Here is a 21,988-nt window from a genome sequence, read left to right as displayed (position 1 = left end):
TGAACATTTTTCACAAGCAAACACTATATCCGACTTCTTAGTCATCATCCTCAAATGAAACCTGTACAACACCTTCAAAAGATGAGACTGGGAATTTAAATTCATAACTTTTCTAGATACTAAAAAAACACGGACTGAACAGAGACCCTGGATTTATGGCTTATTACAAACAATCTGTAAACCATTTTACCAGCCCCTGCTCTTTCCCACCTGTGACTGGAGAGGTGTTAATGGGCCACTTCAACATGAAAAGTCCCATGTGTTTACTACTTATGCTAAACAATCTGTTCCACCTTATATTTAGCAGTGACATTATGAGTACTTTCTTTTAAGAAGAACTCTGTGTAAGCTCAAATCTTGTCTCTGTGACCAACAGAAGCTTGTCCAATAAAAGTTATTTCCTCCCTCACCTTGTCTTCTTTGGTGGCCGCCTTCAGGGGGCAAATCCTCCACTGGTGTCAGTGGAACTGGTGTCACCAGCTGAGATCTAACACCAGGGCTTGATTATCTGTTGCCCTGCACTGCAGGCATTCATTTACGTAAGTGGAAAGTGGGTATAAAATGCTGCCAGATCAGAATAGTATCATTACACACTCATTTTGCACTGGGGTAAATGACTACACATGATGCAAGTCATCAGAAAAATCAGGTCCTCACATTTGAATGTCATTTCTCTTCCTCCTCACAAGCTAAAGGCTTGTCTACACTTAGACGTTTTGCCAATATAGCTATCCCATCAAAACCCTCCTACTGTAGACCCAATTTACACTGGCAAAAGTGCTTCTGCCGGTACAGCATATTCCAGTTCAGCAAGCAAAATAAGGTATAACACAAAAATACTTTTTGCTGGTGTAACTGCACCTACACCAGGGATTCTGCCAGCATAACCATAGTGTAAAAATCACTCCACACCAATATAGTATGTCAGCAAAATTTGTAAGTAAAGACCTGGTGTCCTTAAATCCTTAATACCCTACATTGTAGCCAGAGATCTGATTATGACGGATCTATTATTAAAGTTACTTTATTCAGTCCTTGGGACAGACTGGACAATCTAAGAAGTCTCTTACATATCTACCTCCTCTAACTATATCAAAGTAGCCTTTATTCAATAGTATCTTACCGAAGAATTTTCAAGATTTGTGTTGCTGTACTTTTTCCAAGCTCAGCTCCATTTGATAGGATATCCATTTGAGGATATCATTGGCATTGGCCTAATGGTTACAAAATACATAGATTTTTATGATTATCTTAAAATCTTATGAGCCATAGCATGCAGTAGAAAAGACAGTAAAGGTTCCATCTGCTTCTCAAATTTATGTTTTAAAATACAAACCAAACAAGAATTTGAGCATCAAGGAATTTCAGTGAATACAGTGAAAAAATACTGAAACTAATAATTGAGTCAAAATAATAGTATTGATTGAAATTTCACTCCCAATTTGAGACAGCACAATGAAACAATCAGTATTAGCAGCAACCCAGTTAAATTCAATAAATCATAAGGGCTTTGTATTAAAGTTAGTTCAGTAGACTATAATTCTTGGTTAGGTCCTCCACAAAACAAGTAAAGTTGTTTTAGTTTAATGCACCAATGTCACCAAAATAAATATAGGATGTAATGAAAATGTACGACTGATGAAATTGAAGGGAAAAAAACACAGGGTGAGACACTAGGCCCATCAAAGTCCCTTTTGTATCATTCTGGGTACGCAGAGGAGACTTCGAGCTGTCCCCAAAGGGTAACTGAGGATACCTCTGACATGAAGACATCCCCAAATGGCAAAGAACTGTCCTAACACTTTGTGCTCTAGCAATGTCCACCTGCACAATGGCACTTAAGGGGCCATTGGAAGCTGGCATAATTAAGAGCAGCTCTGAAGCTCCACTAATTTGGGCAAAGGGCTGGAAATTACCCCCAGGCTTTGGTGGCAAAAAAGTATCACACCATCCAGAGTTCTGGCACACTGAAGAATGTAGCCTATATTCTGCATCAAAAGTGGCTCACTGAATATTTATCTCAGAGAACAGTAACATTTTACTAAAATAAATACAATTACTTTAAAAACAAACCACTGCCACTATAGGTTTGTAGCAGAAAAATCTCGTGTCTGTTATTATGACTCTATTAGTATTTTAAATCCAGACTTTAAATGATAGGTATTATTTAATATATTTTACAAATTGAAATCAACAATAAAGAAGATATGCATGGAGAACACAATCATGAGCTCATTTTCAGTCTCTTGGAATAGTAATCTAATTAAAACTGCAGAGGGTAAACTGAAAAGCAGAGTTATCACACCATTTTTTTTTTAAAAAAAGGTTTAAAATTCATAAAAATACTTAATCTCTTGACTTCCTTTGATGGTTTAAGTAGACCTAATGCCAAATTCAGTTCTGGTATAAGTGGACACCTGTTAAGAGAACGTCAGGGTTTAGCCTACTGCAGGGAGAGACAGGACGATTCTGCTGATCCATGCTGGCTTCTGCAGAAAGCCAGACCAGATTAGGGTAGGGGGTCGAGGTCACTAAAATAAAAGAGGGTTGACTGTCCACATTAGACTTCCATTTAATTTCCTAGCATTATTATCCTTGCCACAGATCCACAGGTGGGAGTACTGGTGGTAACTACAATGTAGATCAGCCCCTAGTGTTTTAACCTCTGCTGGCAGCAGTACTCCCACCAGTGCTGCAACAGGTGGAGGTGCACCAGTGACAGCAAAACAGCATAGACAAGATCTCTGAGATATAAGAGGAAAAGTAGGGCCTTATTGAGAGAACCAAACAAACCAAGCTAAGGAGAAAGCTTAGGCTGATAATTATTTTTTGTTATTCTATTGAACAAGAACGGCAAACTCGAAGAATGGGGTAAGTACTGGACATTAAATCAGTTAGTGTGTGTGGTGTGCTGACTCTTCTTATTCACCACATTAAAGACAATGGAGACTTAGTTTGGCTACTGTATCATTTTAGTATCAGTACTGATGTCTTCAATTGGGGAATTTCTCTCCCGCCTTTTTTTGTGTGTGTTTGTTTTTTTCCACTCATATATACATCTCCAATTATGTTCAGATTCAACAGGAAGTGACCTCAGCAATGCAACAAGAAAATTTTACCTTTGGTAATTATTTTATTTGATTATACCTATAATGTTTCCTCTGAAGTAATAGTATTAATGCTTTGGGTATTCACGTAAAGACTCAAAACCCTGTTAGTTTTCTTTTTAAAAGATCTTCCTTGTAGAAGTGAGAGAAATAGAGTCGTAATATTTAAACATGGGATTGCTGGTTCATTTTTTAAAGACAACCAGCAGATGTCTCTGCTAAACATGTTGTCGTTAATATAAGCAGTTATAAACTTCAGTAGGAGCCATGGGTCAATTTGCATCTTTTCACCTTAAAATTAGGAAAAAATAAACTTTACAGATTATTTCTGAAGACTTTTATTTTAAAGTAGCTAACTCAGTAACAATCAGTTGTTCTTTATTTCATGTCTAATGACTCCTAGCTCATTAAATATTCCTTTGCCCTCCTAATATCTTGCAAAATATATCTTATTAATTATTATTATTATATGTATTATCATAGCACCTAGTCATAGACCCCACTATGCTACTTAAGAACACAAAAGGCTGAAATTATATGTTAGAATTCTTGACAGTAAAATAAATAAAATATTCATTCTTGAAAAAAATTAAACTCTGGCTTTTGGAGAGACACAACAGTCCTTTCTAGAATATGGCATATTTATTAACCATTCCTATTTCCAACAGAGAATATTATTTACTTAATATTTCCCATCTTACCAAAAATCAGCATGTCGAACAAGTTTTTATTTTTATGATATTCTAAAACAGCACAGTACACTATAAAATAATTGTACCCCCAATGGATACCATTCCAGTGATCCTTATATTTTATTTACATCTATAGATTATCTGGCATTCGTCTTATTTGCAAACTCAGTTTCTGAACAGTGAAACTAATATTAGTTTCTTTTAATTGGCACTTGCCTTTCACATATTGAGCGGTTTTCTGATTAATAGTGAGAAAAAAGGTCTCATAAGGCACAGATCAGCTGGAAAGGCATCTGTTTAAAATATATACACAGTAATTAGAAAAGGAAGTCAAACAGACTTGATTACATATTTCATGGGTATATGTCAAAGAGCATAAAGCAGTTGACTTAACCCCAGGGTGACTTCAAGAGGATTTACTATATCTAGTGTTTGTGATTAGCACCATATAATCTGGAGCTGCTGAACAAGTGGAGTTTTACACAATATGCAAATTTTATTTTGCTTTAATTTAGCCCTTCTGGATTTAGCATAAAATCTCTGCATTTCATTAAGAGCTGGAACAGCTGGATCCAGTTAGTTCAGAAATTAAAAATGTAAGAAATGAAATAAGGTAATCCTTGCTATCGTACCCAATATGCATTGGAATTAGAACCTTGACATCTGCTAAAGGATGACTAAAGTGCACATATAAGATTCCAATGAGATGCATACTCTTATGAATGCCAAAAAACGATACATTCTCTAACCAAAGACTTCTCTTATTTTTCATATATATTAACTCTGTTTCACCAGCCTGTCAAGATTAAGTCCCCAAGTGTGTTTGGTAAGGAAACAGATCATACAGCAGTCAAGGAAAAATGTATCCACACGATAACATGTTTTTCTTTGTGTTTTCCTTTTTAATTATTAACATTAATAATTAATTGAAAATGCAGAATATTGTTTAACATTTTAATGGAATTTAATTTATGCATTTTTTTTCATTTCCCTTTTAATTATGGATTTATAGCTATAACTTTATAAAAATCTTATATAAATAGAAAATATTTCAATATCCCTTATCTGAGGTTATAAGAAAAAGAGCACAACAGGGAAGTAAGTTCCTAGGTTAAAGGTCACATGTAAACCAAGCCCTATATTTCAAAAATTAAAAATTAAAAAATGTCTAGTTCTCAATTTGATTTTATAGTAATTTCACACATTCTCAATTTAGAAGGGGAGCTCCAAAAGACACTATTATAGGAACTTATCGCACAATCCTTATTCAAATCCTCCTTTCACACAAGGAATTCCATAGGCTTTCATGACCTGACTGCCAAATGTCAAGCATCTTGCATGACACTTGCATTGGCAACTCTTTCATGTCTACCAGGCATCTGGGGGGTGAGTAGGCCAGGAAAGAGATACACAGATACCCTTTGCCCTGGGAGAAGTTGCACCAAGCTAGGAGCCAGGGGACAATAGGTTCTAGTATTACCTCCTGACTGTTGTTAATATTTCTACACATTGCACAACCCTTATTACAGACCAAGGTCTCAAATCTTTACCCTAAGAGGCCGTAAACTGTTATTTCTCTCATTTCATAAATAAGGTAACAGAGATTTCATGATGCCACTTAAGGCAGAGCTGGGAATACAATCCACATCTGTAGTATAATTGAGCCAAGTCATCCATTCACTCAAATAGGCTTTTCAGATGGAATATGTGTACTTTACTACCCAGTCTGTAACTGCTGCTTTAAACATGTGACTACACTCTGCTCCCAAAGAAAAGAATAGAGCCCTGGAACCTGTTATCTAACATGCCACTACTCTCTCACAAATGATTGTATAACCTACTTGCAAAGGGTTTGTATCATGTCTCCCTCTAGGGACTGGTCAATGAAAATATAACAACTTATACAACTGCCAACAATTACTCCTCAAGCTCAAGTGGCAGTGGTCTTTGCTCTGAAGGTACTGGGTTCAAAGTCTAAAGATAATCTATACAGGGAAAGGGACAATATGTAAACATGGAAACGTGAAATTAAAGTCTGTAGCATAATCCACACACACAAGAGACTTGCTGTATTAAGGTTGGAATGCTCACCTCAATTCTGACATCCCCAGCTGGTGGTGAAATATGCTGATATGCTTCACCAGTGCAAAGCCACTAAATATTTGTAAAGATGACACTATATTTATATGTAAATTATTTGAAAATAATAAATGAAAATGAAATAAAAATAAAATACTTTTCATATATGTCATACAGAGCTGCACAAAACTTGGCATGTGTGGATCACAGGAACACACCCATACACTCCTATTATATGGGGAAAAACATGATCTGGCTAAGGGATTTTTTTTTAAATCGTGTCTATGAATTTTTTCATGTAATCAGGCATAATCTTCTGCGTTTATGAACTAACCTTCTCTTTTATTTTTATACATCAAATTTGGCCAGAAACATCAATATATCATTATGAGTAGTGCATCACATCTTTGCACAAAGTCAAGGGGCAGGTGGGTATAGGGACAGATGCATAGGCACACATGCCCAAGTAGGCACATTTTGTGTTCTGATTCATGCTTACAAGTAGGATCTATCATAGTTAAACACATTCTTTTCTCCTGATATCACATACCAGGGTCCTGAATTGACAGGTGATACAACAATGAAAAACCACAGCTTAAGTTCTAAAACCCTAGATAACCTCCATCCATAGCCTTCATCCATTAGATCAACAGCACCAGAACATGTTATTTTATATTAAAAACAAAATAGGAACATAAATAAATAGATCTTATCTGACCATCTAGCAATTCTCCAGGTACTATTGAGTCAAGGCTCAGAAAGCTCACCCTAATACTGAGTATTGTAAACAGGCTTGCAGAAGACATTTTGTACTGAATAATGCACTATTGCTCCATACTACGGGTCATGCTCGACATATCACCACATCTTCCAATCACCATTCAGGGTTCTTCATGGTTATAAATACCTGATCTGGTCGCTGCAGGATCAAGCTCTTAATGAAAAATATTCTGCTGCTTAGGCTATGTCTACACTTACGGCAACTGTAGAGTACCTACGCTGCACACCCTGTTAGCACAGGTATATATAGCAGTGTTAAGGGGACCACATTTTCCCAAAAGGAAAATGGGACATTGCACAGGGGGGCCTGAGGCCCCGCATGAGCTCCCCCCTCCCAGCCTTCCCTGCTTCCTGCCCGCGGGGCTGGCCCAAGGCCCTCCTTTCTCTCCCATGCGTGAGGCTGGCACGAGCCCCCACCCTGCCACCCGCCCGGGGCCAGCTGGAGCCCCTCTGCCACCTGCCCGCCCATGGGGCTGACTCAAGCCCCTCTTCCACCTGCGGGACTGGCCCGAGTCCTCCCCGCCACCCAACCAGGACTAGCCAGAGGCTTCCCTCTACCCCCTGCATGTGGGGCCAGCCCAAGACCCCCTGCCATCCACCCGTGTGAGGCTGGCCCAGGATGGGAAGGAGGAGGGGAAGGGTGGGTGGGTGTGGGGAACACAGCAGGGGAGGAAAATGAAGGAGGGGCAGATGAGACTGAGATGAAGGAGGAGGATTGGAGCAAACAGCCTATCAGCACAGGACAGAGGAAGTTGCAGAAAATTCGACAGGTTTGCCTGAAATATTTAGATCCCTGCTTTGGCTGCTCCTGGTCCTACTGGCTGGAGCTCTGGATGGCTGCTCTTCAATTTTCCTCCAAGGACATCACCTGGATCTTAGTTCCCCAGAGTCATGGAGGAGGGTCACCCTTGCCCAGGAGGATGCAGGTGTGGCCCCATCTGGGACCCATTTTATCCCCTTCTCCCAGTGCAGCTGTATTTCCCTCTTTCACAGGGATGTTGTCAAGACAAAGACATTACAATTGGGAGGCACTCAGATACTACTGTAATAGGGGCCACAGAAGAACCTTAGCTAGATTTGCCACACAGAAGAATTACTGCTTAATCTTGTGATTGAACATAATTAGGTACAGCTGGTCAAGAAACTGGGAAAAATTACTAAGTCACTTTTGTTCCACACAGGTTTCAAAAAGCAATACTTTTTAGTTTATTTTAAATTTTTATGTGAACAATTTTATCACACTATTTAGGTGTCTTATATTTCATTTTAGAATTTTTTCCTCTCCCTCTCCACTCGCTCCCCCTTTATTTTTCTTTTCCTCCCCTTTTCCGTGTTGCCACTGAAAAGCAAGGAGTAGGGAAGGGGCAGATGGAAAACTAAAACTGAAACGCCCAAACACACAATCCCTGCCCTCTTCCCCGCAACTAAAATGATAGTTTTCCAATTTTTTAAAGAATATTTAAAACAAAACACCTCCTCATTTTCACTTTAAAAAGATCACTAAAATTTCCAATTTCAAAAAAGGGTTTACAAAAAAAAAAAGTCAACCTTATAGTAAGAGATATCAGTGGGGAAAAAATCAAAGTTCATCCTAATATTTAATTTATAAATCACATTATCTACAGTGTATTGCAAGAAAGAATTCTGAATTATTCTATGAAGTTATTTCAATGTATAGGCATTGTTATATAAAAAATTATGGCAAACTTATCAAACCATCCACAAGTGTTTTAGACTCTTGAGAGTAAGTAATGTATAATTCTTCTGAAGGTGATAATGAACACCATAAGCTCATTACAAGACCGTTTATTCACCCATATTGGCCAAGAACATGGTTAAAAGAGGGTTTTATTAATGAAGCAAATACAATTATTCACCACACTCACTCCAGAGTAGTATAAATACATCCGATTTGCAGTTAAACATGGCTACTGATGAGTGATAGAGAAAATAAAATTTGATGTATCCAAAATACCAGAGACAGATCTTTTCACACAGAAAGCTATCATTTCAAGTCTGTCCCTGTGAAGGAATTTATTCTTGCCTTGAAGCATTAGTTTGTATTCTACAGAAAATTCATGACCAGAACTGACATACAAGCCAGACATAGAAAATGCTTCCTAAAAAAAAAAAAAAGGGAGAAAAAGATAAAGAGAAAAAAGGTAAAATAAAAAAGTCCACCAGTGACAAATGAATTAGTCCAAAATTAGAAGACAAAAGACACTGCAGAGAATTTAGACAAATACACACACACACACACACACACACACACAGTCTTTTTTGTATGTGTATGGTCTTAGATTTTCATCACGGATACAGACCAGGAAGCAAATCAAAAACGGGAACAAAAGGCCTCAAACTGTTCATTCATGCCTATATTTATCCCGTCATCACATTATTACCATACAGCTTATCTGGGACCAGGACTGGAGGGGGACAGTTTTTTCCTCAGCCTAGTACCCTCATTAGATTTATAAATTTTTCAGCTGAAATAGGTGCCAGAAGAAAGCTAAGATGAAAAAAGAAATGCATTGGGAGGAATGATGTTTTGCCTCCTTTTCTGTCAGGTCCCTGGTAATGTTTGTGCACTGTCAACCAAAGAAGTTTGCTCCTGAATTCCACAGAACTGCTCCTTCACCACAGAACAGGTTTGTGTAGTGAATATACATACTATTAAAGCAGTTTATTTTATGGATAAATCAACAATATACCAAAGGCTCCATTTCTGAACTGTCTGTATACGGAGAGCATCCAAAATCTCCTTATTCATTTGGGGCTCAATCCTGCTCTCATTAACGTCAATGAAAGCTCTGCTATGGATTTCAAGAGGAGCAGGCCCTTGAGGAGCTATAGAAGTTGTGACACTATATGGAATCGGCGGGGGGAGGGGGGTACTTTCGGATATTATGAATACCAATATTGTAAAATTGCAGTGAGTTATGCCAGAGATGCCATGTAAGATATCTGCAAAAATGTTATAATTTGCCAGATGTGATAATCTCATTTATGTGTTTGTATCATCTTTGTATTTTGGGTTATAGATATATGTATGTATGTCTGTATTACAAAACTTGTACTATGCTTCTGGGTGACACCCCCAGAAAGTTTGGCATCAGCACCAGGGCCGGCTCTAACTTTTTTGCTGCCCCAAGCAGCAAAAAAAAGCACCGCCCCCTGAGCCCGCCCCCCGCTGAGCGCCACGCCCCGCGCCACCCCCCGAGCGCCGCGCCCCCCGCCGACCCACTGCCGAGCTCCGCACCACCGGAGCCCGCCCCCCCGCCGAGTGCCGCCAGAGCCCCCCACTCCAGCGCCGCGCCCCGCCCCCCACCAAGCACCACCGAACCCCCCCCCGAGCGCCTCAGCAAGGCATGCAGGGACATGCCTATGGACAGAACTCTAAGGCTTCCAAGCCATGTGCTGGGCAGCTTGTGTTTGGGACAAAGGCAGCACAAGCGGCATGGTAAAAAGACTATAAAAGACTATAAAAGGCAGTTGCATCTTTTCCAAAATTGTCTTCATTCCGGCTTCTTACCTCTGGAGTAACATTTCTACAAATGAAGCTCTGAACAAAGGACTGAATGACCCATCCAAGCTGTGGATGTTTTCCAGAGGGACTTTCAAGCCAGCAAACTCACCAATACTGCTAGGAGCCTGATATATGGACTTTGAAGTCTTTGTATGTATTTGACTGTTTTACCATTTTACATCTCTTCTTCTTCTTCTTTCTTTTTTCTTTATAATAAACATTTAATTTTAGACACTAAAGGATTGGCTGGCAGTGTGGTATTTTGGGTAAAATCCAAATCTATACTGACCTGGTAATGTGGCTGACACTTTGGGGTCAGAAGAACATTTTGTATATGTGAGCAGAGTTTTTTTAAATAACTTCTCACTGAACTGGACCTATGTGCTGACTGGAGCCATTGAACTGGAATGCAATAAAGGTTGCTGTGTGATTTCTTTTTTTGCTTCTTGATAATCAGTGTGGAGGATCAGAAGCACAGTTTGGGACTGGTTGGGGAGTTTAACTTCAGTGTTACCCACCAGTCTTGGGAGTATCTGCTCTCCCTTTTACAGCCTGCCCCGACCTTGGCATTTCCAGTGAGGGCTGCCCCCGGCACCCCGGGTCACAGAAGGCTCCTCACAAAATCCTTGGGACATCAGGAAGGAACACAGCCACTTTTCAAAACACTGGGCCAAATCCTCAGGCGCTGAACATCTGAAATCACCACAACAGCCACCAGGTATTACAAGTGCCCCACAGATGCTTAGTGCCTTTCTGAATTGGGGACACTGTTATGTCAGGTATGTGCTTGAAAATAACAAATTGAAGAGTGAGTTGAAGAAAGTTGAGAGATGTAGGCTTTACACATCACCTATACCTATATTTCTACCTGAAACTGATATGCCAAGAGCACATTCCATAAGCACAATATATTCTATGTGCATACAAGTAAAAATGCAGTTAAGCCTCATCATATATTTGGTCAATAGGGAGCTCTCTGGCTTCATGTAATTTTATGCATCTTTCAGATAAATCTCTGATTTAATGCAAAATCTAGCACTAATGGTCATCTCATGGATTTGTGACACTTGGCCAGATAAGCACCAGCTGATGCAAGGAATAATGCGTTACACATGCTGGAGTCAAAAAGACCTTTTGTGTCTCTGGGAGACTCACTTTAACATGGAACTGTTGGTTCTAATTCCCTTCACTCCATAATTTTCCACCAGGGAATGCAGCTTTGATTCCTTCCAACAGCTTTGCAGGAGCTCATACAGAGAAGGTTCTGAATCAGGACATCTCCTGGTAGCCTGGTTCATGCCCCTTTTAGGGTATGGTTGGCAGCTCTCCAGGATTGTCTTGGAGTATCCAGGAATTAAAAGATTAATCTTTAATTAAAGATTATGTCATGTGATGAAACCTCCAGGAATACCAACCAAAATTGGCAACCCTATTTTGGGGACTGTTTTGTTTCTTTAAAACTCCCTAATCTCCTGCCTAAAGGAGGCTATGGCAATGTGGCCACTGTAACCTCCTCCCTAGTGGACCTTCTGCGGAGATATAGTCTAGTTTCTGGAGAACTTTCATTCCATAAACCAATGAGTAGCACTCACCCATATGCATCTTTTTATGTGATCCACCCAACAGAATATGGGATGATAGAAATAAATATGGGTAAATATTTGGATAACATTTAATAAACCTCAATATTTTTCAGTGGCAATTGCTAACAGAAGTTGAAAATACTTTTCATTTCATTTAACTGTGTCCTACTACCATGTAGGAGACAACACAGCAGAAAGGAAATCACTTACCCAAATGTGAAAGGAGATTGCAAATTTCATTGAACGCGGTGTGCATCTCAATAGGAAGATTTTTTTTGAGAGAGAGGGGATTACTATTTTTTCCCAACGGATGCATGTCACTACTTAGGTGGGCTACTATATCAGATCTGATTGTTATAACAATGCCATCTAATTATGCAGAGAGTCACACTTGAATTATACAATATAAATATTTATGAAAAAAATAAAAATGAGACAACACAAAAATTCACTCATAGGATTAGTTTTAAATGTCAGCCGAGGACAGAAAGCCTTCCACAAAACTGAATTCACCAATATCTTTCAGATTCTTCTATGAATGATCTAAAAAGTGATTACTCATGCTCAAATCCTTAAATTATTTCTACAGTGGCTTCACAGTCATGTATTTTTTTTCCCTGAGATGTAGCTGCCCAGAAGAAAAGGCTGAATAAGAAATGTAAAATGCAATCTATTTTAGAATGGTTTCCATTAAAGACATCATGATAATGCAATATAGACTGGTGTAAAAAGTAAAATTGCCTGGAAAGTTTACTGCCTGAACATAGCCAAACAGACAATGGAACACTATTTCTTATTTAACAAGAAGCTTTGTGGAATTTACTAAATTGTTTTTACTGGTTTCCCTATCCCAAAATAGCTCTTCAGCACCAAATCACATCATCAAGTTCTAATATGCAGTAGGAAAAATTACTGCTGCCAACTACAGCTGAATGAAGCCCAGCTAATTAATGCAAATATTTTTCTACTAAATCCTTCCATAGAGCTGTGAATGTGATTCAGGTTACAAATGCGTCACCTGCTCAAAACGTTACATGTTTATTTAGAAGAATCCATCAATGTTTTGTTCTGCTTATAGATAATGGCAAAATGGCTTGGAAAAATCTGTCAACAAGATCAGAATCAAGCCCTGTGTATTAATCTGGAACTTTCATCTTTGGAGTTAGAATTATGTGTGCGACTGACCTGTAAGTCTTTCCAAAGCATCAAATCCATGTTTCAGTGCAATGATATCAAGGAACGAAACGGTGCCATCTTCAAACCTACAGAAAATAGAGGGGAACAAATGAGCCCAGTAAACAAATCACATAGCTACTCTACACACATGATTTTAAATACATTTCATAACACTATTAGAAATCTAGTGAAACTAATTCCCAGAGAAAGGAGTTCTTCCCATAGGGATTCATCTCCCACTCCTGTACTATCCTGTGCAGTCAGAATATATATACTCTTTGGGCTAGATTTCCACATGGACTGTGCACCTCCACCAGGGGAACAAGACTCTCCTGCATGACCTTGGGTCTGAGGGCATAGGGGTACGGAGCACTATGCAATGCTGACTCCTCCCCCTAACTAGCTAGTCAGGAAGGGCTGGGGAAAAGTTGGAGCTCTGCCTCTTCCCCTCCCCCCACACCGCTCCAACTAATGCAAGTAATAAATTGCTTCCCTTCCCCAGGGCAAGGAGGGAAAATGGTAACACAGTTCCCACCCTGCACTGCTCCTGGAAATGGAAAATAAGTCCACTCTAACACCACCATTCATTAGAAATGGTAAGAAGGTAGACTGGGAGCTTCTGTTCTCCCAGTCTCCTAATGTTAGAACAAGGGGACGTGAAATAAAATTGAAAGGTGACAAATACAAAACTGATAAAAGGAAACACTTTTTCAAACAACAGTTGAACTCATTCATGTAATTAGACAGTTGAACTCATTCCCCTAGAATGAAACTAAAGCCAAAATTTAGCACGATTCAAGGAATAATTGGATGTTTACATGGATAAAAAAATATTCAGAATTATAATAATGAATGCTAATGGCAAGAGGATTGGAAGGGAGATAAAACCTTATGCTTCGGGGTTTAAGACAATCTCTAATTATTAGGGATTAGGATGGGGGCAGATTATCCCACATCAACCTGATCTGGGGTTTTTTGTACCTTTCTCAGAAACATTTGGTACTGGCCACTGACACAATACTGGACTAGATGGAGCATGAGTCTGACCCAATATGGCAATTCCTGTGTAGCAAAGCATTATGCTGACTGAGCACACATACACATGCACAACAAATGCCCTAGAGAATAGACTTCGGCTTTTTAGATATGACACAATCTTTTTCAAAATATGGAAAAAAGATTTGTCATTGCCACAGCTAAAGATAGAATAAAAAAGGCACAGAAAGGTTAAAAAAAAAAATCAATCTGATCCAAACTACATGTCCTTTTTAAACAAACAAACAACCCTTAATAGAATGGCATAGTAGGTCTCACGCTATCTCTTGAAACATTCAGGGGATTTTTCTCAGTTATCTTTTTCATTTTTCTACAATTATCAACTAATTCAAACAATATAAGTTACACCGTTAGCCAATTCATATACTTTAGATGTATTCTACACCACATCAATGGGTATTAGGTGCATGATATTACTGTAACATTACATTACATGATATATATGCAAGCTGTCAATGTATTATGCTCTTCCCACAAATTTGTTCACCCATGTCAAGTATCCCACAACACTTTGCAAAGCTGAAGTCAGACTAGAAAATAGTAAAAAGCAACAGAGGGTCCTGTGGCACCTTTGAGACTAACAGAAGTATTGGGAGCATAAGCTTTCGTGGGTAAGAACCTCACTTCTTCAGATGCAAGAACCTCACTTCTTCACTTGCATCTGAAGAAGTGAGGTTCTTACCCACGAAAGCTTATGCTCCCAATACTTCTGTTAGTCTCAAAGGTGCCACAGGACCCTCTGTTGCTTTTTACAGATTCAGACTAACACGGCTACCCCTCTGATACTAGAAAATAGGAAACTTGTCAAAGCAAACTGTGTGAATACTTTGTACCACGTACTGTTAGGGAGTACTTTCAGGGCTCATCAACACTTTGAATGAAGTATCCAAAACATGACATGGGAAAGTATAGAAAGATACCTTCACGGACGGTACCTGGAATATTAGTATTCAAACAAAGATAAGGAAGGTACAGAACAACTAGTTAAGGAACTGGTACACACTTGTGTGTTGGATTTTAGTGATGTGTACAGAGTTTTGTAACCTATAAAATAAATACTACTGTATAAATACTGCTAGTTGAAATGTGTACGGTGAATACACTGAAAATTTGCTTCTCAGAAAGAGGATATGTATGTCTCCTTTTCATATTGTTCTTCTTTGTCTTTAGACAATACATTTGGCTATGTTCAGTTATTTAGTCTCTAGAACACTTAAGAATGAACCATGAGCGCAGTAAAACAATTTGCTATGTAGTTTAATCAACAACTCTAATAGGAGACTCGAGTGAAGGAGAACATATAATACTTCAAAAAGATGTTCACTTTCACATAAATGACTAATGTAAAGTTAGCAAATACTGTCTTGATGGTGAAATGCTCAATTGAGTAAAATAATTGTGTGGATAAAAGAGGTCAGAGAATGGGGTAAATAAAAACAGATCTAGTAGGAATGGATAAGTGGTGGACTGCCACAAGGGAGAATAGATTAATAGATTTTAAGGCTAGAATAATTAGGGCCTAAGCCTGCTTCCAGAGAAGCCAATGGAAAAACCTCTCTTGATTTCAATAGCAGCAGACACAACCCAATGCTATACATTAGTGACTAGTAATTAGAGATCAGCTTATACACATTTGCAGGTGATATGAAATGAAAGAATACACCAATGCTGCAGAGGGGCAAGACTGGATCCAAAGGTGTAACAAAAAGGTCCATTGGTGACGAAGTGCAAAGGGTTCACTGTTCTTTACAAGCAACTTCTTCTGTCTCAGACCTGACAAAATCACTACACCTAATACACTACTTTCATGGTATGTATCCATGAAGGCTAGTATGAGGTCTATATGGAAAGCTTGTAACTCATCAATACACATAATCACTGATTTTTATATGGGAAATATTTAAGGGATAATGTATAGTGAAAACAATGCCTTATGGGTTTGGGAGTAAAACTGAGTCTCCAGGGAGTCTTCATTCAAGCGGGAGGGAGTTGTCACCTCCCCCTGGTCAGCCAGTGGTGTAAAGCCAGGTTCAGTTGTCTACTCTTGCCCCATCCCACAACAGTCAATGAAAAACCATCAAAGACAAATGCAAGCAATCAAAACCCTTCCAGGTAAAAAGGAACTTTATAACAGATCACCCTATCTGTGAATTAAGATGGAAGACTGGTTAAGTATATCACAGGATAGAGAAAGACACTCTGCAGTCATTCACTGAGGAGACTCCTTGTTGAACAGCATGTTTTATGAACATTTGTATTTGGTTCCTGGGAAGCCAGCCAGCTCTGCAGCAGGCTGAAATTTGGGGGGAAAACCTACTTTAATAGATAGGAAAGGTAACTACTGTATTAATAATTGTAGGTCCTAATTCACGTTTTATGGTTTTCTTTTGTATTGTAACCATGTTTCCATCACTTGCTCTTGTTTCTAGTGAAATCTCTATTTTATCTTAAATAAACTTTCTTTGGACTTATTGCAAATGCTCACAAGTGCTGTGTGTTAGACAGCAGTGGCGAAAGGGAAAATTGGTCAATTGGGGTACACTGTTCCTTTGGAAGCAAAGGATCAGGGATTTCTGTGAGTAGCCAGTGTCAGGGGCTGGATATCACAGGGAAAATGCTTCAAGGGGAATGGGGAACCTTTTGTTAACCTGCAAGGCAAAGACCAGGCTGGCGTAACCCAGAAGAGAGTGCTTGAGTCGCTGAAAGGCTGGTGGTGTTAGGGAGCTGACACCCAGGAACCACAGGGAAGACTTCTCTCATTAGAGGCAGATATAACAACATGTCTCAGTGCTGGGTGCCTCGAGAACCATCACAAAGGGCAATGGAAAAAAATGAGGGCAGGGGCTGACAGTGGCTTTCAAATTGAATGTCTGAAAGGATTAAAGATGTAGATAAGTTTGGAAAATGGCTTATTGGGTTAGGTCCCACATAGTCCCAGATGACAGGTTATAGAAAAGATCTGAGAGAGAGCCTTGACAGAAATATACTATACTCAGCTCATTAGCTAGCCACAGTTGGGAAAGCAAACAAACCTTTGGGATTGTGTCAATAAAGAAACAGAGCAGAAATGCTGGCACTGTACAGAACAACAGAGCAAAAAAAAAAACCTGGAGCACTGCACAATTTGGAACATACTGGTACAGGACGGATAATGAAACATTTCAAAAGGTAACAAAGAGGACCACAGAAAAGATAAGCCTCAGGGGTCAGAACTACAATAAGAGGAGAGGTTAAGAAAATTAGGGTTACAGTCATGAGAAAATAAGTGATTAAGCAAGGAGATGATTGCAGTATATCACATTCTTATCAATATAAGATATGTGAAAGCCACAATACTATTTTAGAGAACAAAAGATGCATTCAGTCAATGGATCTGAACTTAGGAATCTCTTCCTTTTTAATGCAAACAAGCCATAATGTTTTTAAAGAATTGCTAGAATGGTAATATAATTAAGAAAATAGCATACGCAAACTGCATTGTCATGAACTATATTATTACTTATTATTTCCACTTGCATCTATTGTAGCCTCCATCACAAGCACAGAAAATAACTATACATTTATAAATATTTGTCTATATAGTTGTGCCCCCCACCAACAGTCTCTGAGCCAAGGACTCACCACCAAGGTTCTGCCACTGACCAGAAGAATACCTCTAAGGACCATTACATTTTCAGCTGATTGCAAAGGTTACCTAGTCACTACTGAGATGGACCCATTACAAATATGATATATTAGATTCAACTTCCAAAGAGAGGCAGGCTTCCAGATATGTTTGTAGATATAGCCTACTCTTTGCAAATGACCATTTTGTATTTTATATGGTTATATCCCCCGCACCCAAAGTCTAGTTATGCTTTACTTTGTTTATCATTTTAGACCCTTTGCTGAAGTCAGAACAATTCTTCCATTATTCCTAGAATTTGTACATTTACCTTCTCTTCAAGTGATTTTCATGCACATCTTCATGATTTACTAAACCCCAATACATGCTATTTCAGACAATCATGTAATCTCCCCACTATTCAGTTTCTGAACTGAACACTACTTACAAACCCCTGTGCCCCTGGGAAATTTGTGGAATGCATATAGAATTCTGTTTTTGTAATGAACGAAGCCTTAAATGCCTTGGCAATTTTAATTAGTATTAAGCTAAACCATAGGACTACAAGGGGTAGTTATCCATCTCTTGGGACACAGGGAGCGTTCTGACTGAATATTTAACAGCATTTTAGGTACAAGAGCAAAGAAACTCCTTGCATCACAATACATTTAGTTCAATGGCTACTTTTATGTTTGATGTAATTGATGCTTCAAATAACTTGTTTCCCATTCAACTGTAGTTCCCCTGCTAGAATAATGAGCTTAATCTGATCTTCATTTGAAAGCTGATCCAACAGTCATTTCCTGAAGTATCAGAGAGTTCTCACAGCAGATAACATAGATGCATTTCAGACTACAAAGAACACCTCTTCAGAATCTCAACACCACACTACAGACTAGCTCCCTTATCTATTTTTGACTACAACTGAGCCCACATAATTGCAGCCTGGATCAGCTGTTTAATTACATATGTTTAGAAAACCTATATCATCTTATATTAACCAGTTATCTGACTAACTGGTTAAAAACAGTTAACTGCATACTGGAAAATAGATCAAGCAACCTGTAGCAAGGTGGACACCTACTCCTGCCTGGAAGGGCCTGAGAGAGCCCAGGGAGCAGGCAGCATGAAGGCTGAGCTGATTGGGGGAAGTGGCTGCAGCTGGGGCCACGCCCCAAACAGCCTCAGCAGGCCCTATAAAGGCAGGGAGCCAGAAGCTCAGGCTAGAGTCTGTCTCTGTGTTCAGGGAGAGAAGGGCCTGGGTGTAGGGAGCTAGACATAGGGTACCTGTAGTGGAGCAGGGCTGGGGAGCTACAGCCTGGATAGCCCCAGGCTGTGGCCTAGTAGGAGGCCAAGGGGTACTGAGGGGTTGCAGAGGGCAGCCCAGGGCTAGGCCAATGCAGCAGGTCCAACCCCCCCCCCCTTGCTAGTGATGAGTGGCCTATACTGCAGTCTGCCCCAGGGAGCGGGGGCTAGCTGCTGACTGGCAGTGGCCTAGTACTGAGGCAAGGTGGGGATAGTGGGTGTGGGTTCCCTAGGGAGGGGAGACCCAGACCTGTGGGATACTGCCAAGGGGCAGCATCCCAGTAATAGGGGCACCGGGTCCTGGGAGGGACACTGGGGGCAGAAATAGGGACAAGGGGGATCACTGGCCTGCAGAGGGTGCTCCAGATGCTAGACGAGCTGATTCCCCGAAGCAACCAGTAGGGGGTGCCGCAGGGGTGAGGCCGCACCCTTACATAACCTAAATATATCACAGGGTTATAAAGATGATCTTCTGAAAGGAGTTGCTGCACTTCTCACACAAGAACAGAAGTCTGTGTTCCATGATTGGGCCCCCAGCCCATGGACTTACATTCTGGAAGTTGCCCATTTGGAAAATCTCAGGTCATGAAAGATCTGCTCATGAAATCAGTTATAGCAGAGGTTGGGGACTCGCAAATGAATGAGTTGTTTAAGCACTTTGCACTTTACTACTCTGTCCCCTATATATAATATCTTAACTATTTTGCAATCTATTTCTTTAACTTCTAGGACTAACTGAGGACCTTACTATTCTATTGAAACAGCTTCAGTGTAAATTGTCATGTCAATGTATCTAGAGCCTGGGACAGGTGCAGGAAATAGATCTAAACATACAATTTTCCATCACGTATTTTAGATGACAAATCGTTTAAGCATTAGCCCTAAGGAAATTGAAGTCACATTTAGGTGTATATGTAAGCATCTGCAAAAGCATTCACTTGGTTGGCAGTCTGGAGAAGTCCAAAGGTTCAAGAAGCTCAGGACTGTACTTGGTTTTCATCATCCAGTTTCATACTTTTAACTTCCCTTTGAAGGAAAAGCCAGCACTCTTCCACTACATTAATAATGCACATGGTCAAAAAAATCCAGCTCTTTCTGTGTGGTTTTGCAGAGTCAAAACAAGAGAATACAAATAGCAGAAATTTAATTATGGACCAAATTCAGCTCTCATTTATATATGTTTATATCTAGAATAACTCCATTTAGGTCAAAGGAGCAGAAGTTGTCCCTTGTCTCTAAAGCAAGCAAAAGGGAATCTGAATATACAGAGAGCAGATTTCTTGAATAAGCTGCTTTTTTTTCCATAGTCCCTTCTTAGAATAGAACTGCACTTTGAAGTGAGATGTTGCAGAAGTTCCTTTCATCTTTTCAATTCATTTATTTTCATCTAATTAAAAAAGCATAACAATATGGGGAAATGACTGACATACATATTTAAAAGTAGCTCATTCATAGCTTATTTTCACCTTTTAGATCAGTTCTGTATTACCTATATTTGAAACAAAATACCTTGATAAAATGTTATTTTTTATGTTTTGTAGAAATACAACTGTTTAGTTTATTCTAAACTGCCATGTAGTGGAACTAACCTGGAGCTGAGGGCTTGAAATGCTGAAAGTATTGTAGGGATATTAAAAAAGGTACTAACAATGATTCCCCCAAGTGACAATGACCCCCTAATAACACTGGTCTACAATTTGAGAAGTCGTCTGCTTCAGAGATAAAATGTGCTATTTATTATGTATTTTGATGTGCTGAATTCAAATATGACAATTAAAACAACTGATTGGCTACTATTTCTAAGATATTTAAGTTTTTACATTTTATGTCTATGTATATTGTGTAGATAGAGTTTTAATCATAAATTGTAAACCTAGGTCTTTTTATGTGTTTATGGTTGCTTTACATGATAATATTTCACCTGTCCTGTTTATGTAACACTTTAAAAATCAGCAAAAGGGTTATATAAATAAAATTTATTATGAAACAAAAAGGCAAAAACTATTCTGTACATAGTTTAGTCCTATTCAGTGTCTACTCGGCACTTCTTGGCTTGTCTCTTGTATTCATTAAATGGAGCATCTCTTGTCACTGTCCAGCAATAGTCTGCAAGCATTGATGGACTCCATTTGCCCTGATAGCGTTTCTCCATTGTTGCAATGTCCTGGTGAAATCGCTCACCGTGCTCGTCGCTCACTGCTCCGCAGGTTCGGTGGAAAAAAATCTAGATGAGTGTGCAAAAAATGTATCTTTAGTGACATGTTGCAACCAAGGCTTTTGTATGCCTTGAGGAGGTTTTCCACCAACAGCCTGTAGTTGTCTGCCTTGTTGTTTCCGAAAGAATTTATTGCCACTAACTGGAAGGCTTTCCATACCGTCTTTTCCTTGCCACGCAGTGCATGGTCAAATGCATCATCTCAAAGAAGTTCACGAATCTGAGGACCAACAAAGACACCTTCCTTTATCTTAGCTTCACTTAACCTTGGAAATTTTCCACGGAGGTACTTGAAAACTGCTTGTGTTTTGTCAATGGCCTTGACAAAGTTCTTCATCAGACCCAGCTTGATGTGTAAAGGTGGTAACAAAATCTTCCTTGATTCAACAAGTGGTGGATGCTGAACACTTTTCCTCCCAGGCTCCAATGACTGTCAGAGTGGCCAATCTTTCTTGATGTAGTGGGAATCTCTTGCACAACTACCCCATTCGCAGAGAAAACAGCAGTACTTTGTGTATCCAGTCTGCAGACCAAGCAAGAGAGCAACAACCTTCAAATCGCCACAAAGCTGCCACTGATGTTGGTCATAGTTTATGCACCTCAAAGGTTGTTTCATGTTGTCATAGGTTTCCTTCATATGGACTGCATGACCAACTGGAATTGATGGCAAAACATTGCCATTATGCGGTAAAACAGCTTTAAGACTAGTCTTCAATGAATCAATGAACAGTCTCCACTCATCTGGATCGTGAACGATATTGAGGGCTGCCATCACACCATCGATATTGTTGCAGGCTACAAGATCACCTTCCATGAAGAAGAATAGGACAAGATCCTTTTGACGGTCACGGAACATGGAAACCCT

At 39.4% G+C, this 21,988-nt stretch overlaps 1 protein-coding gene across 2 annotated transcripts in view; it reads right to left on the bottom strand.

Moving 5' to 3' along the window:
* MOCOS (molybdenum cofactor sulfurase) overlaps positions 1-21,988 on the bottom strand; it is a 363,943-nt gene that overhangs the window by 133,437 nt on the left and 208,518 nt on the right. For both annotated transcript variants that reach the window (XM_054018759.1, XM_054018758.1), the window contains exon 5: positions 12,953-13,029. In XM_054018759.1, coding sequence (XP_053874734.1) covers positions 12,953-13,029 — 77 coding nt within the window. The remainder of the gene's footprint in view (positions 1-12,952; positions 13,030-21,988) is intronic.

This window comes from Malaclemys terrapin, chromosome 2 (assembly GCF_027887155.1).
Source record: "Malaclemys terrapin pileata isolate rMalTer1 chromosome 2, rMalTer1.hap1, whole genome shotgun sequence".
NCBI classification, from domain to species: Eukaryota; Metazoa; Chordata; order Testudines; family Emydidae; genus Malaclemys; species Malaclemys terrapin.
This window is presented reverse-complemented; position numbering and strand designations above follow the sequence as displayed.